Genomic DNA, 24,280 nt, shown 5'->3' on the forward strand with positions numbered 1-24,280 from the left:
GGATGTGGGAAGCCCAGGTTGAAATCTTTGCTCTGCCATGGAAGCCTTCTAGGTGATTTTGGGCCTGCCACACGTTCTCAGCCTAACCTGTCTCACGTGTCCGCTGAGTTTAGTAATGGAGAAGGGACCACTGGGTATGCCGCCTTCAGCTCCTTGGAGGGAGAACAGGATTAAAATGGACTCAATACAGATAGATAATTGACACAGTGTATGATTAACTTATCCCCCCCTGCCGCTATGAGATACGGTGATGACCACAAGCATTGGTGGCTTTAAAAAGTGGCTTTGGGGGGGGGGGGGCTAGGTCTATCAGTCGCTATTCACCATGATGGCTAAATGGAACCTCCATGTTCAGAGGTAGTATACCTCTGAATGCCGGTGGCTGGGGCGGGTAGGTGGGCAATAGAGGCAGAGGGCTGTTGCTTGCATGTCATGCAAGGGTTTAGAACCACCGCAGGGATAATCAAACTGCGGCCCTCCAGATGTCCATAGACTACAATTCCCATGAGCCCCTGCCAGCATTTGCTGGCAGGGGCTCATGGGAATTGTAGTCCATGGACATCTGGAGGGCCGCAGTTTGACTACCCCTGGTCTAATGGAACAGCTCAAGATGCTGCGGTGTTCGTTGTGCGTGTCGCCTCTGTTACTGCAATGTCCTCTCCCTTTATAACCCGCTTTCATTATTATGGTATCTGATGATGCGTTAGACAGGGTTTCATACAGAAAAATCGAGCCACTAAATCACGTTGAAAGTGCATTATCCAACGTATGCAGAAGGAGCCTAGTTCCGGAACCTTAGATGTCTTGCATGGTTTATTGGAGATTCTTTCCATCTTGCTGAATGGTTTTCCGTATTTCGTAATTCGCTGAGAGTTTTGGCACGAAGGATGGTCTATAAAGAATGTTGTTGTTTTTGTTGTTTTTGTTGATGATGATGATAATTGTGGGCTTTGGCTGAGGGAAGGGTGTGTTGCTGGTCCCCGTGGGAATCAGAATTCTATCCCAGATGCACCTTTGGCCTGATAGGCCCAGAGATCTTCTAACATTTTTACTTCCACCACGTGCCTATTGGGCCGCCATTAACATGTCAAGCTGGCTCCTGCCTGAATGCGCCAAATGGCTTCAGGCCTCTTGACGTCACAACTGAGCCATTCATTTCCCCATTTTGGGACAAGTTGCACGGATTTATGATAGCATTTCCCCCCTCCTGGTATGAAGAGCCATCCCTCAAGGATCAGACATGAAAAGGGAACCCAATGGCTTTCCTGCCTCTTAGAAGTGAGCGAAGACATTGATTTTCAATAAGTCTTGAAAGGTTAATAATCCTCGCGATAAATGAAGCTCAGTCAATGGACAAACAATCCACCCGGCAACTCTTGGAAGCAGCGTTGAAGCCTATGAAGACACTCCCAAATGCCGTTTTTCCCCCTCTTGAATCTGCTAAATCAGTAGTCCCCAACCTTTGTATCACTGGGGACTGGTCAACGCTTGACAATTTTACTAAGGCCCGGGGGGGAGGGGAGTCTTTTGCTGAGGGACGTTGCCACTGCCTGAGCCCCTGTTCCACTTGCTTTCCCGCCGGCGCCCCTAACTTCCCGCCACCCACTGGGGGGTGCTGCCAGCAGCAGCTGTGCAGTGCCACGCCGAGGGGGAGCACTAAAGGTGAGCCAGTGGCAGAGTGGCAGGGCAGCCCCCGAGGCAGCAGCCGGGGAGGAGGACAAGGAGGAGCCACGGCCCGGTACCGACTGATCTACGCACCGGTACTGGTCCCCGGACCGGGGGTTGGGGACCACTGTGCTAAATGTCTTCTTCATACTGTATCTTTGTTGGATAATTTCATGATGCTGTTTAGTAATTTACTGCTGATTTGATCTCTCCTTATATATGTAGTCTGGTGGATTCCATTTCATTGGCTGAAGAAATAGACATGCCCATAAAAGCTCCCCCCTTGAATAAAACTTAAAAGTGCCATTGGACTTGAATTGCTACTTCAGACCAACATGGCTACCCAACAGAATCAACTTCCCCCCTTGTACGAGTCCTGATACTTTTGGGATTAATGCTGGTCTGTCCTGGTTCCACATACACACACGCACAAACACAACTCCCCCAAACTACTTGACTTTCCGAATCTGGGCTTGGCAACTCCACCATGAAGCTATGCATGTACAGGAGCACCAAGGGACTGTGAAGTGCATAACCTGCCATTTCACAGGATTGAGAAGGGAGGAAGAGCTTTGTCACTGGTCTGCAGTGATGGCACAAGCACTGTCCAATAGGTGCCTGTGGCACTCAAGCTGCCACTCTTCTTGGCTTCCTCCATGAATTTTAGTAAAGGCCAGCAACTGTGCCAGTATATTCCTGGCCCTATTCATGACCCACGGCACTGTACCGCTAATGGAGATGGGGAAGGGGGTGGAAACACACCAAGAATCTCGGCACATCTCGGGGCTTCCAACACAGAGCCTGGTGTTTCCTCTGCTTGCCATTAGTTGCCAGCTTCTTTTTCTTTCCCTAATCCTCATTTTGGCTCCTTGTCTGCCCAGTGATCTCATTTTACTTGCGGGCGATTCCAGCAGATGGGTTAAGCCTGTAATCTCTTTACTAATTGTATGTTTCTGGTTTCCTTACATATCTCATTGGGCAGGTAGCTAACAATGTGCTCTGCTCTACTCTCTTTGCTGACCCAGTTTTAAAAGAAACTTGCATTAGAATTTAGATTGGAAAGGCAGAGGAGGAGCATGGCTTCAAATGAAGATGAGCTCACAGGGACACAGTTTGCCACTGTCTGCACACAAATAGGCATCTGCATGCCTGTGTTCATTTTGGGCATGTCAACCCACTAGCCTAGGCTCTTTGTAGGTGTGTGTGGGTGTGGCAGATATCTGGGAGGGCCCGAGGGCTTTGGGTTGATAAGGGGGTGTTTGCGTAGAGCCCCCAGTCTTAGCAATCTGTGAGATTCCCGATTGCTCCAAGTAACCAGGCTTCATTTAGTAAAAGAAAGCACTTTATTGAAAAGAAAACAATTAGATCATGGGTCCTTGCTAAGACTGGTGACACTACACAGGGACCCCCTTTTCAACCCAAAGCTCTTGGCCCCTCCCAGTGTCAAATCGGCTAAGAGATCAAAAAATTAACTCTAAAGGGCCGAGCAAGCCAGTGACACTAAGCAAATTGCATGGTAGGGTCAGGAAATGTCACAGCATAAAACATCAAGCAGGAAATATGGCAAAACATCAGTCAGGGCTTTGACATCATGTTTGGGGGTGGGTGGAGGTCAGTTGTATTTTCAGGCCCACCATGCCCTGATTTTCCATCACAACCCACTGAAATTTCATCATACCCTTCGCCAGGGGTAGTCCAACTGCGGCCCTCCAGATGTCCATGGACTACAATTCCCAGGAGCCCCTGCCAGCGTTCGCTGGCAGGGGCTCCTGGGAATTGTAGTCCATGGACATCTGGAGGGCCGCAGTTGGACTACCCCTGCCCTTCGCCCTCCAGCTTCGGAAAGCGGGATTTTTGCTTTATTACAGTAATATTTGATAATATCTCTGGGTTTTTAGCTGTCACCCAGGTAATAATACCTGGGTGCTGCTCTTTAGAAGGCCAGATCCTGAAGATGAAACTCAAATACTTTGGCCACCTCATGAGAAGGAAGGACTCCCTGGAGAAGAGCCTAATGCTGGGAGTGATCGAGGGCAAAAGAAGAAGGGGACGACAGAGAATGAGGTGGATGGATGGAGTCACTGAAGCAGTAGGTGCAAACTTAAAAGGACTCCAGGGAATGGTAGAGGACAGGAAGGCCTGGAGGATCATTGTCCATGGGGTCACGATGGGTCGGACACGACTTCGCACATAACAACAACAACAAGGTAATAATAATTGAATGGTTTGAACTTTAAACAATTTAGACATGGGGAGACGTAGCAAAAAGGTTAATCTTTTTCTGTCTGAAGAACTTGTACGGCCATTTGAATACCTTCATTTCTCCCCTCGGTTCTTAGTAGATGCCCCTGAGAAGAAAACACCGACCTACATAATTTACGGGACTAGCGCATGAGGATTCAGTCCATTCATTTCTACTACCGTTTCTGGTTGGCGGCAACTCTCCTAGATCTTGTTAGCACATGCGGTCTGAGATGATTTTAACTGGAGATAGCAAGGGCATGCAAAATATCTGTTTTTATTGACTTGTTCCATCTCTGGGGCTCAGGGATGGGTCCTCTATCTTCCTTCCCCCCTCCCTCCTAACAACCCTGCTGGGAGGCAAGTTAGGCTTAGAGAGAAAGAGGGACTTGCCCAAGGTTATCCACTGAGCTTTTTTGGAATTGAACCCTAGGTGCTCCACCTGGAAGTTGAACCTCTATCCCGCACTAGTTCTGGCCAGTGGTGAGCTATGGTTCGTGCCTTACTTATTCTCCATGACGTGTTTGAATCCTCTTCACTCCTTGCTCTCAGTGAACTTATGCGGCCGATTCTTGAGAATACCTTATCAAGAAAGGCTATGTAGATGTAGAGCAGGTTGTCCCCACTAGGGTTGTGCGTTACGGGGTGCTTCGGCGATCACTGAAGTGCAAAGTGGCCAGTGCCACGGCGTGGAGGGGAAGGGCAGCACCGCCAGCACCCCTCCCCTCCGTGCCGCAGCGCTGGCCTCTTCGGGCTTCAATGATTGCCGAAGCGCCCCGGATCGCACAAGCCTAGCCCCGCCTCTCTGTCACACATAACTTTTGGATTGCCACCTTTACAATAATTTACGAAATTATGAAAACTATAGTTCCAACGCCTTGTCCAAATAATCCGAAACTGATCCATAAATGACTAGCTCAGGGGTAGTCAAACTGCGGCCCTCCAGATGTCCGTGGACTACAATTCCCATGAGCCCCTGCCAGCAAATGCTGGCAGGGGCTCATGGGAATTGTAGTCCACGGACATCTGGAGGGCCGCAGTTTGGCTGATCGAGACTCCAAGGTTACAGAAAAGGTGGCAAAATTCTTGGTGGCAGTAGCTAAACAATGAGCTCTTAGTTCATAAAAGGAGATTTATACTGACATGCGCTGGGATTGTTCATGATATTGGGGCTGTATTTAATAATAAATAATATAATAATATTTGTCGATATTAAAAAAACCCTGAATTATGCCAATAAAGGTATTCTGGCTGAATCCTCTCCTCTTCCCTCTTAGTTTACTTTCTCTCTCTCTCTCTCTCTCTCTCTCTCTCCGTGCTTTGCTTTGGCTCATCCCCCAGTTTCCTCCCCTCTTGGCCCTCAATGCTTCCTCCCTCCCCCCCCCCCCAGATTCACTGTGTGGTTTTATACAGATGCCTTTCCCATGTCATCTGTCTCAATTTTGCCCTTAGCTCTGCTCGGGCACACTTCATCCTTTCTCACTCCTGTCCTCCTACAACGGCCGTTTGTTCAACCTCCACCCCATTTATCTTACGCTCCTAATGGCCCTCATCTTTTACCTCACAAAGCTAAGAATAAACCAACTGTTCCCCTTTCCATTTATCCTGACATGAATAGCTTCGGACTGGGTTTTTCTGTGTGTGTGTTTGTGTGTGTTGGTATGTGGGTGTCTGTCTCCCCTCCCCACCGCCATTTTGTCAGTCATGTTTTCATTGTAATCAGTTCTCTTTTCGTCCCCCTCAAGCATTTCAACCATTAATTCGCCTCCCTTCAAGGTCCTTGAATCCACTTGAACTATATACTTTTAGAACTGTTCAGCAGAACTAACAAAATCTGCCATTTCAGTCAATTTGCTTTACTCTGCCTCATCTCTCTCTCTGTTAGCTTTCCCACCATCTGTTATTTATCCATTTGTTTGAGTCTTCCCTTCCCTTTTTCCAGGGACCTCACTATGGCACCCCCTTTCTTCTTCTACCTGTGAGGCAGTGTTGACTAAGAATGTCTAGTTGAAGGTCCTTTAGTGAGGTTCATGGCTCCTACAGGGTTGTCTAGTAGGCTAGGGCAGGGGTGGTCAACCTGTGGTCCTCCAGATGTCCATGGACTACAATTCCCATGAGCCCCTGCCAGCGTTTGCGTGTGTGTGCGGGGGGGGTAGATGGGAGTAAGTTGGGGGGAATAAGAAGCTTCAGATAGCAATGATAAGAACTGTTGTCTTTTCCCGCTTTTCCTCTGATATCATGAATAAATGCTTATGCATTACTGTGGTATTGTAAGGCCATCTGCACATTAAAAGCGTCTGGGATCACCAGCAATGCTATTTAAGCATTTGCAAAGAAGAGGCGGTTGCGATCCTCAAGCCCAGGACAGAAATCACCTTATTTGTTGCTGTGTAGTGTTGCTTTCCAGCAAATTTCTGAAGTGTTACTCTCCTTGGGAGGCAAGTCCCTATGCAGGCTGAGGGAATGGCAGCGGGGTCCATAATCCTGTTTCTTTTCCAATAATCAGCTCATTTGCAGAGGCTTTTGCTGGTAGGGACAAAGTCCAGACACCAACAGCCTGAGGCAGAATTCAATAAAGGTGCCATGAGTTTTAGTGACTCCAGGCACTACCAGACAATATTCCTTCTGGCTTGGAGTTCTATTGTTTTTCTGGTCCACAACCTGTTCCAGGACGGCTATCCGGATGTGCAGTCACCAGATCTTTCCAGGCCAATTTTGGATGGCCAAACAAAGCCCCTGGTAGGTACAAAAGTGGGATTTTCTTCTGACTTCTTTTACCTAGAATCATAGAGTTGGAAGGGACCTCTTGGGTCATCTAGTCCAACCCCCTGCACTATGTAAGACAACCCTATTGCTCATCCACTGCCACCCCTTTGAACCTTCACAGAATCAGCCTCTCCATCAGATGGCTATCCAGCCTCTGTTTAAAAATTTCCAAAGATGGAGAACCCATCATCTCCCGAGGAAGCCTATTCCACTGAGAAACCGCTCTAACTGTCAGGAACTTTGTCCTGATGTTTAGACAGAATTTCCTTTGAATTAATTGCATCTCATTGGTTCTGGTTCGTCCCTCGGGGGTAAGAGAGAACAACCCTGCTCCATTGTCTATATGGCGGCCTTTAAAATACTTGAAGATGGTTATCAGATCCCCTCTCAGTCCTCTCCTCTCCAGGCTAAACAGACCAAGCTCCCCCAGCCTTTTCTCATATGTCTTGGTCTCCAAACCCCTCACCATCTTTGTTGCCCTCTTTGAGACATGCTCCAGTTTGACTACATCCCTCTTCAACTGTGGTGCCCAAAACTGAACACAGTTCATGTCCTTGCCTCTGCTTTTTATCTTAGCCACTGGGCTCTCTCCAGGGGGACCTGGCAAACAGTATCACCAAGATTGTGACATCAGTCCCAGGTGAAAACCTGGAAGTGATGTCATACCCATCCACCCAGAACTCTTTGTGAATCCCTCCAATTTCCATGGTAAAAACCATAGAAATGGGATTCTTAAAGCGCTGGATGCTTTAGGCTGATCCTGCATTGAGCAGCGGACTAGATTGCCTGTGTGGCCCCTTCCGATTCTATGATTCGATAATGGTTGACTGTGACATCACTTCCAGGATTTTGCCTGGAAATGATGTCACAGCATCAGCAAAACCTTTTATTCCTCCTTTTCTCCACGGATCAGGGGCATGGGAACAGGCGCAGCAGCAAGGGATTGCCACAGAGTTCAATTTTTCATACTTTGACGAGAAACCGTTTCCAATGTCAAACGTTTGTTTCTGAAGTTTAGGAAAGTCTGGTTCCTCTGACTATATGACTAATGTCTTTACCTCAACATAACATAGCTGTCACTCGCTGGCTATATACCAGGACAAGGGCCTGCCTTGAAAAGAGGTGAAACCCAGGGAAATTTGAATGCTAAGACCTCTTATTGTAGAAGTTTGACAGCTGAGGCACGCCCCAAATACTGTAGACGTTGCCAGCTAAATATTCCCTTTTTACACTGCTTATCTATCAAAGTGGATTGATTAAAATCATATGTGATTTCAACCACTAATAGACATTTTAAAGAATACATTGTTATTTACATACTACCCAAATAAATGTTCAGGCTTCAAGGACCCTGGAAATGATGTCAGCTGGCCACACCTTCCTGCCACGCCCCCTGAAAGTGATATAACCACCTGCTATAGTGACCAGTTCCTCTGGAGAAAAGGACTGCTTTGGAAGGTGAACTCCCTAGCATTATATTCCACGGAGGTCCCACCCTGCCCGAAACCTCACCATTCCCGGCTCCACCCCCAAAATCTACCAGTATTTTCCAACCCAGAGCTGGCAAATTTTTGCAATTGCAAGAACCACTTTTGGTGCTCATTACCCTCAAGTCTTACAAGACAATATTGATAGGTATGTAACATTATTATCTTCTTTTATGCTGCAGAATGGAAACAGCTCCGCGGCATAAAATCAGCCGTAATGGCTGTTGAGACATTGTAAATTGCGGCCCTAAAAAACCCGTAATGAATTATACATATTTCAGTAACTGCATCAATAAAAGGATCTCTTTTCTCCCGCTCTTTCTCTCTGTTTTTTAAAAGCTAACACACATTTCTTCACGCTTCTTGTTTATAGGGTCATCCATTAGTTAACATTAGGAATGATTTTGATTTTCTCATCTCTGCTCTTTAAACCCGGGGTGGGAGACACGTTGTTTCACTTTTGTTTCTCCTTTAAGCTGAGCAAGCCTGGATTTTTGTATTTTTCTGCCATATTCCGTTTCTTTGCATAACCCCCCCCCCTGAACCAAATGCGTTCCCCTCCCCAATATTATTAGCAGATCAACTCTGCGTACTAAATGCAGATGGGTATAAATATTACATAAACTGTGCATTAAAAATGAATGGCCTGTGTATATGTTACAAACGAATCTACAAAACCAACAATCTGAAGCAGACAACCCAAACAAAGCGATCGAGAAACATAAAAGGAATCTTTCGTTGAAATAGTCAAAACCTTTTGAGAACATCTTGGGGAGCTACTGACACTTGAAATAGATGAGTAGCCTTGATGGACCAACGGCTTGGCCATATCCAGAGAAGCTTCATCCATTCCATGCACGGTTACTGAGAGGATGAGGGTCAAACTAGACATGTCTGGCAAGATCTGTGTATTTATTCATAAATCATCCCTTTCACACAGAAAGCAAGGGATGGATGTGTAACATTTATGGATGCCAGCCTCCAGGTGTGACCTGGGGATTCCCCCAGAATTACAGAGATCCTTAGGCTACAGAGATCAGTTCCCTTGGGGAAATGGATGTTTCGGAGGGCAGGCTCTATTGCATTGTACCCGAATGAGGTTCCTGTCTTCCCCAGGCTCCATGATCCTCAAATCAGGGGTGGCCCATGACAGTAGGGGAGAGGAAAAGTGCCCTGACCTGTCCCGTGTTTTACCTGCCAAAAAACATTGATGCTTTGAGCATTTTCCTTCAAAATACCACCAGGTAAGGCAACCGAGGGGTCCTCTTCTCTGATCAAAACTACCCCTTCTCCCACCCGTACATATGGATGGGAGGACACCTCAATAAACAGATCAGAAATTAGTAGGGTTCCCACTCTCCATGTGGCAGCCATAGATGTTCTGCTCTTACTGAAGCCGCAGAAAGATGGAAGCCACTAGCCTGGCTCTCTTCCCCATTATTCTTCAGATTCTGTCTCTGCCTTCAACACCACTCTGGTGAGGTGAAATTAGCACTTCCCTAAAAACAACATTAGACTCCATTTTTCAATAATGTCAGGTGTTGCAGTGTTGGTGGCAAGGCAGACAGGTACTTAAATGCTTAGGAATTGGAAATAGTGGTCCAGGTGTGATTCATGGTCTACATTTTTCTCTGCCTGACCTTGGTCATATTTCATGCTGGTTATTCAGTGTCCTTCCTTCCTTCAAAAAAAAAAAGAGGTTTACATGACCTTAGTTTCCATAGTTCAGTCGATTAGCCTGACTGGCATAAGCAGCAATGATTGTGTGTGGGAATCTCCCCCCTGAATGCCTCTTTCCCTCCTCTCTCTTTCCTTAATGGTGGCATCGTGACTAGCAAAAAATTAATAATAATAATATTGTAGGACTCATTATACTATACTATAATGGTAATATGTGAACTTATATTCCACCAGAGCCAGCTTGGTGTAGTGGTTAGGAGTGTGGACGTCTAATCTGGTGAGCTGGGTTTTATTCCTCGCTTCTCCACATGCAACCAGCTGGGTGACCTTGGGCTAGTCACAGCACTGATAAAGCTGTTCTGACTGGCAGTCTTCAAGCAAAGGTTGGATACACACTTTTCTTGGATGCTTTAGGATGCTTTGGGCTGATCCTGCGTAGAGCAGGGGGTTGGACTAGATGGCCTGTGTGACCCCTTCCATCTCTATGATTCTGTGATTCTGTAATATCAGGGCTTTCTCAGCCTCACCCACTTCACAGGGTGTCTGTTGTGGGGAGAGGAAAGGGAAGGCGAGCATAAGACACTTTGAGACTGCTTCAGGCACTGAAAAAGCATTGTATAAAAACCAACTTTTCTTCTGAAACTGGGGGCTGTCTGAGCTTGCCTCACCCTGATTGGCCCTATTCCATCTTGGACAGCCAGGACAATCTCCGCCCCCAGGGCTGTTTCACAAATATTAAGAGGAACAAGGGATAAGGCTCTAACTCAGTGCTTATTGCTCTCCCAACAGGGGCTACGACGACCCAATTGAGTCTGAGATTGTTGATGAGAGGATCCCATACCTGCATGGTAGTTACGCAGCACCGCTGGCTCAGCCAGAGAGGGGGAGCATGGCCAGCATCGACCGCTTGGGCAAACGTTCTCCTTCCATCGACAGCATCCGCAAGGACCCCAGGTGGCGGGACCCCGACCTCCCCGAAGTCATCGCAATGCTCAGTCATCCCATTGACCCGGTTAAGTCCAACGCGGCCGCGTACCTTCAGCACCTGTGCTACGAGAACGATAAAATTAAGAAGGACGTGAGGCACCTCAAAGGGATCCCGATCCTGGTCGGCCTGCTAGACCACCCAAAGCCAGAGGTGCACCGTAAAGCTTGTGGAGCTCTCCGGAACATCTCCTACGGGAAGGATAACGAGAACAAGGTGGCGATAAAGAACTGTGATGGGATCCCAGCTTTGATCAGGTTACTGCGGAAGACAAACGACATGGAAGTACGAGAACTCATTACAGGTCAGTGTCCGTACTTTTTTTCTTCGGAAATCCCTTCTTCCTTCTTCTCCTTCAGGTGTGGAGATTGCTCCTTGAGGTTTTGTTTATCTTCCTGTTTGCATAAAACGAGATCTTGGGGTCAGGCAGTGACACCGATTGGCAGTTGGTTGAAGAGAGACAAAATGGGGGCATTTCTTCACACAGTGACTTATTTGTCCTGTGAAAGTCATCGTCATAAGACCTGGTGATACCCCCCCCCACACACACACACACACTTTAGAAGGGGGCTAGATGAAATCACGGAAAGCCAGTTCGGTGTAGTGGTTAGGAATGCGGACTTCTAATCTGGTGAGCCAGGTTCGATTCTGTGCTGTCCTATATGCAGCCAGCTGGGTGACCTTGGGATAGTCACAACACTGATAAAACTGTTCTGACCGAGCAGTGATATCAGGGCCCTCTCAGCCTCACCCACCTCACAAGGGGTCTGTTGTGGGGAGAGGAAGGGAAGTTGATCCTCTTCTCCTATCCTTGTTTGTGTCTTTATTGAAAACATTCGTATCCTGCCTTTCTTTGTGGTGGTTAACACTGTCTGGACAGTAGTTCTCCTGATCTTGGTCCTATTTTGTCATTGGAAGTCATTTGTTATGTCAGAACAAATTGTCTGTCACCCACCTGTGTTATGACTCAGCTAACTAAAGTCAGCTTGGTGTCGTGGTTATGAGTGTCGGCTTCTAATCCGGCGAGCCGGGTTTGATTCCCCACTCTTCCACATGCAGTCAGCTGGCTGACCCTGGGTTAGTCACAGTCCTGGCAGAGGCAGCCTTACTGAGCAGTTCTCTCAGAGCTCTCTCAGCCTCACCTTCTTTACAAGGGGTCTGCCGTGGGGAGAGGAAGGGAAGTTGATTGTAAGCCGCTTTGACATTCCTTTGGGCAGTGAAAAGCGGGGTATAAAGACCATCTCTTCTTCTAACTAAAGACCAGGAATATCCACCTCTGAATGTCTCTTGTTTGTCTGCCAGACAATCTTAGGATCTCTCTCAAGCTGTACAACACACATGCTGCATGATGAATGAATGAATGAATGAATGAATGAATGAATGAATGAATGGTCTCTCATTAAGTCCAGAAGTATAATGACTTGATGTTGTTTAGCCTGTGGGTTTAGTGCTTGTTTTGCTTTTGTTGCATGTATCTGTTTTTCCCCATTGAAACTCTTTGAGTAATATGCTTATTGAGGTTTTTTTTTTCCTTCAGTTTGCTGTATTTGATTCTTTGCCATAAGGGATTATTTATTGACTTATTTGGGGATTTCTCCTTTGAAATAAAAATAAGAGAAACGAAATCCTTTTCTCTTTGCAGCAACAATGGGAGCTGTTGGTTAGAAGCCGGTTTTCTGAATGCCGCGGGAAGAAAATATCCTTTTGATTTAATAATAGAAAAGCTGGCCTATAATTTGCCCTGAATGCCATTAATGGTAATCAGCCTTCTTTGAAGCAGCCAAAATGAGCTGGCGTTTGCCCTTTTATTCCTCAAGGAGGTTGGCTTTGAATCTTAATTAATGAATTAAGTTTGCCCTTGGCAGCGCTACTGTCAAACAGGATCAATCCCAGAAATGTTAGTGTCTGGAATAAATTCTTACGCCTTCTTTTTATCCTTTTAAGAAGTACCCAACTGGATTAAGCAAAACTTCCATCTAACCCACCATCTTGTTTCCTACAATGGCCATCAGATGACCCCAGAAGCTCTTACTAAGACACAAGTGCAACAACCCTCCCCTGTCATTGCTTCCCCAAAACTGTTATTTAGTGGTATATCGCAGGGGTAGTCAACCTGTGTTCCTCCAGATGTCCATGGACTACAATTACCATGAGCCCCTGCCAGCGTCCTCTTCCACAGGTTGACTACCCCTGCTCTAAGCTACAGTCCTTTAAGTACTTGAAGACAGCTATTGTATCACCTCTCAGAGGTCTTTTCTCCAGGGTAAACAGACCTATATGCTCCCCCTCTGTTTATCTTATTCTGGATAGTAACTGTTGATACAGATCTCCATGAATCTGACTAATCCCCCTTTTAAAGACCTCTGAACTAGGGTTGGGCAGTTCGGCTGCCGAAGCGGCCGTTCCAGCCAGAAGCGGCCAGTGCCGTGGCGCGGGAGGGGAGTGTTGGCGCCAGAATTCGGGTCACTTGGGCATGGGCAGGTAGTTGTGAGCTTCCTGCATTGTGCAAGGGGTTGGACTAGATGGCCGTGTGGGATCCCTTCCAGCTCTATGATTCTATGGAAAGCAAATAATGTTCCTTTTGCACCCTATTTACTGATGGTACATCCTGGGCTTCCTCCCTCCTCCTCCACAGTGTAAAAACAAAATATTAACCCTGAGTGAAGCATGACGGACAAAGCTGGCGCGGTTGAGCTTGGTTGAATCGCAGCTGACCTTAATGGCAGAGCAGTGAGCGAGTGCTGTCAGAGTGAGCTGTACGCTGATGAAATAAAATGATATTATTATATATAATGTTCCAGTGACAGTTCAGTCCCTTTACCTTTAAAAAAATATATCTAAATGCGTAGGATCATCCTTTGCCTCGGAAGCCTCGCGGTGTTTATGCAGCACATCACAAATGGTGTGACAAGCGGGCTGCAATCGATCTTTTGTGGTTCTTTCGTCCCTCCTGCCTGGGGTTGGGAGCAATCTCTCAGGACCCAGGCAGAGCGGGGTGTACCAGCAGATTGTTTGCCGAGTCTCGATACCGAGAAGAATGAGGGCCTGTCTGATAATACGTTCTGATTTGGAAGAGCAGCAAATGATTGTGCTTTATCAAGAGCGATAAGGCTTGGGGATGAACAGCTGTTCCCATCAGAGCTTCTGGGCAAGGGGATTCTATTAGGGCTCTTGGACAGACCGTCAAAAAGCCCTAATAGAATTCCCTTGCCCTGTAGCTCGGATGGGCAAGGGAAGTCAGAAGCTGTTAATAAGCTTTTCATTCTTTCGGCTCTCATCCTGATGGATGATTTCTTTGGTTTACTTTTAAATGTTCTAGAATTAGGGTCACGAGGGTCTTCTCTTTGACACTGGGCAAATCGCTTGTTTAGTTACAAGAAGAAGAAGAGTTGGTTCTTATATGCTGCCTTTTCTCTGCCAGAAGGAGTCTCAAAGCAGCTTACAGTCACTTCCCCTTTCCTCTCCCCACAACAGACACCCTGTGAGGGAGGGGAGGCTGAGAGAAGCTGACTTGCTTGGTCAGAACAGCTCTATCAGTTCTGGGGTGAGCTCAAGGTCACCCAGCTGGCTGCATGTGGAGGAGGAGCGGGGAATCAAACCCGGCTTGCCAGATTAGATTTTGGTGTTCCTAACCACTACACCAAGAAAGTACTTTTCTCTGTGAACCAAAGTCCAAATATTCTGTTACCTGTATATTATTTATTCAGACTGATGGGAAGCCTGTGGGTGAGAGGTGCTGTTTGTATTGTCCCAAATCATTGACTAATCCAGCCTTTTTCAAACATTTGATTGGTTTTTCAGGCTTCACGGTACTGGGATATTAGCTGGCCATGCCTCTCTGCCATGGCCCCTGCTAGACTCAAATCATCACTCTTTATAGCGCATGTATTTCCAGTTTTGGGATATGAGACTCTCCCCAGCTCTTGCAGCTTGGCCACTTTGCACCTTGGAAATTCAGCACTTACCACTGTAGATTTTGTTTTAGTGAAAAGGAAGGTTAACTGCATTTGCTACTCCATTTACTCTTACAGTCAAAATTATCCCCCAGGCCTGCCTTTTTCAACCTTTTTACCATTGAGAACCCCCTGAAAGGTTCTTCAGGCTTGGCCAAACCCAAAAAGGGACACGATTGGGCAGAATATGGTTGGGAAACAAAGCTGTGGACACACGCCCCCCTCCCCCCTCCCTCCCCTTCTCACCCCCCTCCAGGCCCATCACTGGCGATTTTGGGAGGGGTGGGTGAGTAAACATGACGATATATGGTCATATCACCCAATAAATGTTTAACAGATTTAAAAATATATATATTTAAAAATTAGTTAACTCCCACCCATTGGGAAACCCTTCCAGGGCCATCAAGAAATCTCAGGGTTTCACAAAACCCTGCCTGGGAAAGCCCGCTCCAGGCCAGCAAAACGGACAATCTGGATTTTGGAAGGCATTTGGCTGCCACTTTTGATCGCCCCGCCTTTTTTTACAGTATCAAAATAAAACCCTGTTCTCGTAGCCAGCCAGTGGAAGACTGAGCCCTGTAGTTGGTGGGCCCGTGGCCTTAACTGCTTGTCAAATGCAGATTTTGTTCTTTTTCTGACCTTTTCCTCACCATGTACAACATTTATTACATTTCCTCGAGAAGCGTAAACCTCTTTGCTGCCACCCAGGTGCTTACAAGGTTTACAAAGGCAGATTTTGAAGGTGGGTGGGAGAAAAAGAACACGTTGAGATGGAAATCTTTAGATGCAGGCGGTAACAGTTTGCAAAAGAAACAGGGAAAGATGCCCTGATCGGTGTGCAGTGGCCTTTGGCGTATCCTTACAAATGACGGATGTTCACGTTAATGTTCTGCAAGGTGGGGAAATGCCCTCTGGGAACCTTCCAATCTATGCAATTCGAGAACAACAGAAAATGCTGCCCACGTGACAATTTCTTTCCATTGGCAGGGAAATAGCTGCGGCTGAGCTCGTGCTATTCTTGTGCGGAATTTGTTTATAGAGCACCTTTGACAAATTGGCAGGGGAATATTTTCAGTCGTCATCCGAAAGCCGCAAGCTGGATGCAGGCTTATGCTCTATTTTTAATGCTTCTCCGATAGAGAACGGGCCTATTCCAATTCCGCATCAAGCTCTGAGTCCCGTTTTAGTAAGATCCTCATGCATCAAAAGCTGACAAATGCTACTGGTATGGTTAAATTCACACGGATAGTTGAAGAGTGAAGGACAGATAACCTTCCTTACATTAGGGTTGCAAGCTAGTTGCACAGGTTTACTGGTTCGGTTTGAATGTCCCTGGTTCAAGTTGTCTTCTTTGTTGTGCGAATGGAAGCCATAAGCCTTCGTTTTCATGACGGTTTGCATGCACCGTACATCTTCTCCTAAAACGCTTGCATTTTTGGTATTACTGGTGTGGGGTCGGTACTTCGTTGGGGACCACCAAGGAAGTCTCTGCAGAGGAAAGCAATGGCCAACCACCCATGCTTCCCACACAAATGAGAAGCATGCATATTGGATGGGAGATTCACTTCTGGGTAGCAGTGTGTATGAACGGGATCTTTGCGGGATGTAAGCTAAATGTGAGCAAACAGTGTTCTGTGGCGGTGAAGAAGGCAAATGCAGCCTTGGGCTTTATCAACCAAGGCATTGCACCAAAATCAAAAGATGTCAAGTCCTGCCCTATATCCCATTGGTCAGACACCCCCCCGGTATACTGTGTGCAGTTCTGGAGGCCTTGCTTCCAAAAGGACATGGGCAAAATGGAGAGGATGTGGAGGAGAGCAACAAGGATATTCCAGGGCCTGAGGACCAAGCCCTAGGAGGAAAGGCTGAGGGACCCGGGAATGTTCGGCCTGGAGAAGAGGAGATGGAGAAGGGACAGGATGGCTCTCTTGAAGTATTTGAAAGGTTGTCACTTGGAGGATGGCCAGGAAAGCTTCCCGTTGGCAGCAGAGGAGAGGACCTGCAGTGATGTATAGAATGATGACAGCTAGATATTGGGGGGGGGGGGGGCACAGTCAGACTTCAGCAGTGGAATTGACTGCCTAAGTTGGTGGTGAGCTCCCCCTCACTGGCAGTCTTCAAGCAGTGGCTGGATAGATACTTATCCTGGATGCTTTAGCCATGGTGATTGCTCTATGGGTTGATTCCTGAACCCAAGCCTCTTCCTCATCCAGGTGTTTGACCCCCTCCTGTGAAAGGGAGAGTCCAAAGTCATGGCCCAGGACAAGGTCATTCTCCCCTGGTTCTAGGACTCCATCCTTGATGGGTGGTTCTCACCGCTGGTGCTAGGGAGGCAGGCCTTAAATTTACTTCCTCTTCCTGTCTCCCTGGTAGAACCGCCCTCATCTTCAGTTTTTCTCCTGCCTGCAGGGAGTGCGGTTGTGTGAGCATTAGCTCTTCACCTTTTTTTATAGAAGCTAGATTAAGACTGTTAGTTGGAATTTCTATACTAAAATCCTTCTACTTCTTTTCCTCTGTATCTTTCCCTCCCAGTTCATAGTTAATGTTGCCAGGTTAGAGTTTAAAGTTTAAAAGTTAGATTAATAGGAAATTTACTTACTGTTCAGAATGGCAACAAGTGTTTTTCAAGATGATTATTTGTTGGAGTCTGATCTCCCAGGCACGCATGGAGCTGCCGGTGGAGCTACGGGCCCGGCAGATTGCGTTCCATCGGGAACCTTACTGACCGTGGCAGCCCAGCAGCAGCCCGAGAAGCCTAGGAAGGCTATTTGCAAACCAGCCAAAAGGCTGCGTGGAGAGAAGTGTGAACGGGCTAGCAGAGGCGTTCTGCCTAAACAAACAAGCTCCGGAGGCAATTCTGACTGCGTCATGATTAGCTCTGCAGGGAGCTTTGGCCTTGAGGGCAGCCATGTGCCGAGCTCTGAGTTGCACGTGGGGGAAGGAGTCCCCCTAGTGGCTGAATGCCAAAATGACTGCACGAGCTCTATAATACAAGGTGAATCCCAAACCTCTGTTAGCTCTCTGGGACACCCATAGCCTGGCACTTCTTCTGGAGACAGACCTGCAAATGTGAGTGAAGGGCTGCCTGCTGGCATGTCCTCTGAAATGTTCAATTTTATGAAGTGTATGTTAAGAAACGAAATGAATTCGTTTTATCAGCAGAGGTCTGCTTTAAATGTGCCTTCTTTACCGCCTAGGATGCTGCATCCTCCTGTTCAATATTATTCCCCATCGCATTCTGTTCACTATGAGCAGGTTCCTCAGTCCGTTCCCACCAAAGCGGCTAGAAAGATATGCTATAATTTACCTATGTCCTCAGGATCGTCTGTGAGCGATCCAGAAGGTGAGTTTTTGATGGATGAAGAACAGGGGACACAGGCGATGGAGGAAGATATTCAGGTCCCTGAGTCAACTCAGAGATTTTGTAAAGAGGAGGATTTTCAAGATTTATTACAGAAATGTATTGTGGCTTTAGCCCTTATTACAGAAATGTATTGTGGCTTTAGCCCTTATTCAGCCAGAGGCAGCTGAGGCACCGCCAGAAAAAGATATGAAGCCTAGAGTGAAAGGTAAGGAAGAATTTTTTCCTCCTGTGGAGGTCGTACAAAAGGTGTTTCCTATGCTTGAGTTTTTTGAAAAAAAAAAAAAAAGATTAAGGCAGAATGGCAAAAACCTATGGCTAACAAGCAATTTCTGGCATTTATATATATATATATAAAAAAAAAAATGTTTTTACAAACTCTCAGACTATGTGGAAGAGTTTTACAGACATTTCTGGTCGATGCACCAGTCACGGCCTTGCAGTCACAGGGTCTGGTTTCTCAGAATGGTGAGGGTCACCTTAGAGACCAGATGGATAAAAAGGAGATTTTTCTCTCAAAAAGGCACATGAGGCTGTAACTATGGCCATTAGAGCCTCGTCCACAGCTTCCATAACGGCTAGGGCTTCGATAGTCTGGACTGGAAAGCTGGTAAGATTAATTCCTGAAGCAGACAAGAAGTCTACTGAAGGTGTATCACGACTGTTAAAGGCAGTTTGTTATTTAGCAGATACTACTTTGGATGCAGTTATTTTTGCAGCCAGGGGACTTGCGTCCTTGGCAGCTGCTAGGCGTGGTCTTTGGCTGAGGGCCTGGCCTGCAGACAATCATTCCAAATCCATTGTTATTGCCTACCCCTTTCAGGGAGATAAATTGTTCGGGGATGCATTGAATAGAATTTTGATCGAAACCCGAGATAAAAAGCAAATGATGCCAAAGTTTGTTAGACGTGGTAATGATAGAAAGTTTCAAGGCTTTTCTTTCAGATCACAGAACACCCTACCAAGATTTCGGGAGAACAGGAGAGGATCCTGGGGGAATAGTCGATATTCCCTTCGTAGGGGACGTTACTCCCGATATAGCAGACAAGGCTTCAACAGACAGGAGAAGCCGGACAGAGACTCCTCCCAGAATAAAGCATGACTCCCTAGAAGACAGGGAGATTCCGGTAGGGGGTCGTTTATCATTGTTCCCTTACAGATGGTTGAAGCGCAGTCCGTCTAATGGGCTGCAGAGATAGTTCAGGTTGGTTACAAAATAGAATTTTTTGCAATTCACCCCAACAGGTGTCTGGTGTCCCCATTAAGCGCAAATCGGCTCAAGAGAGAAGCTCTGCTAAAAGCAGTCCAACATCTACTAAACATAAGAGCAATAGAAATAGTTCCTGCAGAGGAACAGAGAAAATTCTGTTTACAGTGCCAAAATCAAACGGGGATTGGCGTCCAATTCCATTTGTGGCATTACGCCAGTCAGGCGTGTTAATACATCATTTTCGGACGACCTCTTGATCCGAGCGTCATCAGCTCAGGAATCAACATCACACACAGAGAGAGTGATTACCACTCTGAAGGAATTCGGATTTCTAGTCAATCTGGAAGAGAGTTCCATGGTTCCTACCCAGTGCTTTGGAGCATCTGGGAGTTTTGTTGAACACGAAAAAAAAAAAAAAAAAAAGGAAAATTGGTTTTGCCAAACAAAAAGATCAAAAAGACCAGAGATCTGGTGGGGGCTGTGATACGAGAAAAATCAACTTCACTTATGACACTGGCAAAACTCATGGGAGTTCTGGTAGAAACACGGAAGCATTACAATGGGGGCATTTCCACCTGCGTCCTTTACAGTCCCTTCTAAGGCCATTTCAGGAGAAAATAACAGCCAAGTCAAACATCAGAATCAGGTTGACTCCTGCCGTAAGGAGCAGCCTCTTGTGGTGGCTGAAGCCAGTGAATCTTGGTCAGGGACGTTTTTTCGTGAACAAGAATTAGTCCTATTCACAGATGCCAGTCTGTCGGGGTGGGGAGCCACTCTGGAGACTAGGCATGTTCTAGGGAAATGGTCAGCACAAGAGAGGGAGTTTCCAATAAACCTATTGGAAATCAGAGCAATTCGACTGGCCTTGGTACACTTCCAAATCAAATTACAGCAAAAGCATGTCCTGGTAAGAACGGACAATGTTGCAGCCAAGGCTTATTTAAACAAGCAAGGGGGGACGAAATCTCCCTCAATTCACAAGGAAGCGTCACTGATTTTACAATGGGCAGAGAAGACTCTTCTGTCCCTGAGAGCAGAACATATCAAAGGGATCCTGAATGTACAGGCCGACTGGCTCAGTAGACAGGAGATTTCCGAAGCAGAATGGTCCTTGAATTGGGGTGTATTCAAAATGATTGTGGATCACTTTGGCAATCCAGTGGTAGATCTATTTGCCAGTCAGGAGAATGCGCTCTTACCTCGGTTTTTCACCAGGTTTGCTCAACTCAGAGCAGAACAGATAGATGCCCTGACGGCTCAATGGCCGCAGGGTCTGTTATATGCATTTCCTCCAGTCCCAATCATTCCCAAGGTACTCAGAAGGGTCAGACAGCAAGGGGCACAGGTAATCCTGGTGGCTCCTTATTGGCCACGCAGACCATGGTTTGCAACAATCCTGCGTCTAGCGGTGGGGAAACACCTGTCATTACCGGTAATACCAGATTTCTTGACACGGGCCAGTTTGGCATTACGAGCCAGGCTGGCTACAGCTGACCGCGCGGAGACTGAACGGTCAGCTCTGCTAAAATGCAGCCTTAGTGAAAAGGTGACTAGCACCATACTGGCGGCCAGAAAACCTTCTACTGTTAGGATATATAATTATTCTTGGAAGGTATTTGTCAGGTGGTGCAGACAAAAAAAAAAAAAAAAAGGACCCTTTAAAGACTGGGTTAAGGGTCATCTTGGAATTTTTACAAGGATTGGATAAGGGTTTGAAACCATCCACATTACGAAGACAGGTGGCAGCCTTGGTGACAGTTATTCCAAAGGTTCAAGGGTTTCCCTTAGCCAAGCATCCTCACGTTACTAGGTTTCTGAGGGGAGCCACGGTAGTTTCTCCCCCAGCCGTGCATCGTTTCCCAACTTGGAGCCTGAGTGTGGTACTATCAGTGTTGCTGAGACAACCTTTTGAACCTTTACAGGATATTTCATTGAGACATTTGCGACTCAAGGTTATTTTCTTAGTTGCAGTAACGTTTGCTAGACGAATTTCAGAATTAGGAGCTTTATCCATTAGGAAAGATCTTTGGGTGTTCTACAAAGATAAGGTGGTTTTGTGGACAGATCCTATATTTAGGCCCAAGGTGGAATCTAGATTCCACAGGATGCGGGAAATCAATTTGCCTACATTCTTTCCTGACCCTAAACATCCTAAAGAAGTTTTGTGGCATAGATTAGATGTACGAAGGGCCCTCAAGGCATTCCTTATACGTACGGAGCCATTTAGGAGATCAGAGTCAATGTTCATAAGCATTTCTCCGCCTAATAAAGGGGAAAGGATGTCTACTGTGGCTATTGGAACGTGTCTCAGGGATTGTATTGCTGAAACATACAGTTCTTTGGGTAGGCCTGTGCCCTCTGGCATTACAGCGCATTCAGTTAGGGGGGCTGCAACAAATGCTGCCATGATAAATTCTGCCTCTGTAGAACAGATCTGCAAGGCGGCTACCTGGTCTTCAATTTCCACCTTTATTAGGCACTATAAGCTTAGTATTCAATACAATACAATACGTTTATTGGCATAAAGCAGATTAGGAGGCTATACAAAGATAGTCAAGATGCATCGGACAGTTTAAGTTTAAAAAACTGAGGACAGAAATTTAGCCATATAAGCTTAGTGATTACAGTGCAGCGGAGGCTGCCTTTGGCAGAAGTGTTCTTTTACAAGGCTTAGATTCAGACGACACAATCCCGCCCGGGACAAAGTAAGCTCTTGCATATCCCATCAAGGATGGAGTCCTAGAACCAGGGGAGAATGCCCATTGGCACTTACTGTGAAGGGTACTTCTCCCTGGGTTCTAGGACTCCATCCAGCCCTCCCTGGGCGTCGTCTGAAATTTAGTCCAGTTATAGTCATTATGGGACAGGAAAAGGGGGAATATTGGAATTTAGTTATTCGGAACTGTTTTTTCTGCTTCCTCTTCCACTATTTCATGTTCTTATTATAAAAAAAAAAGAAAGAAAGAAAAGAAAAATTATTACAGAGAGTTATGGTTACGGTAGTTTGGAGTATTGTTTCTCTGAGCTTTGGAAGGATCACAACTGAAGATGAGGGCGGTTCTACCAGGGAGACAGGAAGAGGAAGTAAATTTAAGGCCTGCCTCCCTAGCACCAGCGGTGAGAACCACCCATCAAGGATGGAGTCCTAGAACCCAGGGAGAAGTACCCTTCACGGTAAGTGCCAATGGGCATTCCTGTGCCTGTGATCTTCTTCTGAGATGGAAATTTCGAGGGATCTCCCAAGTGCAAGGCACCAATCTCTAACCGTTCCATCCCTCCCCAAATGGTTTTGGATCCTCCCCCTCCCCATTTCTGGCACTTAAAGACCTTTCACGTGCATTAGACTGGCCATAACCTTTTCAGACAGAGGAGTTGTAAAGTGCAGACTGCAAATCATCGGGATTGCATGCAATTAGCTGCGTTGTAAGAAACTCTTATGGAGGGGGGGGAACATGACCAAACACAGACAACCAATGCGGGGGTGGGGGGATGGGGTGCACCCCACTCCTGTGAATTTGGTATTAATTTCTGATTCTCTGGTCTTGAATGGATAGCAGTAGGGAGCTAATTTACTCTTTTGATTCCTGTTGTACAGATTTGTTTAAAAGCTCGAATGACTTCCTTAGGGGGGTTAAAAAAAATCTATATGACTATAATTACTGCCACGCTAAGTATGCATATAAACTATAATGGAGTAAGTGAAGTGCATCAATGAAATAAATATAATGATTAATGTCCCTGTTTAGCACTATATATCTGAAGGAAAATAGCGGGAGGTTAAAACAGTTGGGGAGCAGAGGGGAGGTTTTAATTGATGACTTCATCTCAGTTGCCGGAATACTTGTCAGGTTTCCATCGTTTCGGAAAGGAAAATGGAGCCACGCTCCTCGCGCCCCTTGGACTAAGGATCTCCGGGCATTAGAGGCTGCAGATTTCTGTTCTGCCTGCTGGGAGCTGTGTTTGTCGCATTTCTCGATTCCGTATGTGTTGCCTTTGTTGATTCAAGAGCCCTGCAGTAATTTGGTGTTGTGGTTAGGAGTGCGGACTTCTAATCTGGGGAGCCGGGTTTGATTCTGCACTCCCCCGCATGCAGCCAGTTGGGTGACCTTGGGCTCGCCACAGCACTGATAAAACTGTTCTGACCAAGCAGTAATATCAGGGCTCTCTCAGCCTCACCCACCTCACAGGGTGTCTGTTGTGGGGAGAGGAAAGGGAAGGCAAATGTAAGCCACTTTCAGACTCCTTGGGGAAGAGAAAAGCAGCATATAATAGCCACCTCTTCTTCTTCAGTAATATCAGGGCTCTTTCAGCCTCACCTCCCTTCCAGGGAGTCTGTTGTGGGGAGAGGAAAGGGAAGGCGACTGTAAACCGCTTTGAGACGCCTTCGGGTAGAGAAAAGTGGCATATAAAAACCAACATCTACTGAAAACTGTGCAAAATAGTGTGCAAAAGGACAGCTGTGCATTGCACGGTGACCAATCGTTTACATGTGCAGGCATTATTAACACACAAGTCTGCACTACAGGTGAGATGCTCAGAGATATATCTGCTGCGGAGTGGGAAGGAGGCCCCATGTTGGTTTGGAAACTCAACCTGGCCATGATAGAAAAAGGCATTTCCCCCAGAGGCAGGAATGGGGAGAATAATTTACCAGGGGAAAGGACCACACATTTCTCCTGGAAAACAGGGACAGTGGGGGCACATGGATTCAGTTCTGAAAGGACAGAGGAGAAACTGTTAGAGCCAGCAGGGAAACTAGGGCATTGACTCTGAGAATTCCCCTCCTTAAGCCTAAGGAATAGGGATGACCTGCTACTTACTTAGTGGGAAGTTAAACGCTCCTGCCCAGAGATGATTCATTTGCTGTGACATATGTGTTCCAGCATTCAGTTGAGAACAAAATCAGAGCTATGAACGTAACCCTGCTGCTTA

General features: G+C 46.5%; 1 protein-coding gene across 10 annotated transcripts in view; it reads left to right on the forward strand.

Annotated features, from left to right (window-relative positions):
- ARVCF (ARVCF delta catenin family member) overlaps window positions 1-24,280 on the forward strand; it is a 377,274-nt gene that overhangs the window by 271,648 nt on the left and 81,346 nt on the right. For all 10 annotated transcript variants that reach the window (XM_077308988.1, XM_077308989.1, XM_077308986.1 and 7 more), the window contains one exon: window positions 10,629-11,128. In XM_077308988.1, the coding sequence (XP_077165103.1) occupies window positions 10,629-11,128 (500 nt within the window). The remainder of the gene's footprint in view (window positions 1-10,628; window positions 11,129-24,280) is intronic.

The sequence above is a fragment of the Paroedura picta genome, chromosome 13 (assembly GCF_049243985.1).
Source record: "Paroedura picta isolate Pp20150507F chromosome 13, Ppicta_v3.0, whole genome shotgun sequence".
Taxonomy (NCBI): Eukaryota; Metazoa; Chordata; class Lepidosauria; order Squamata; family Gekkonidae; genus Paroedura; species Paroedura picta.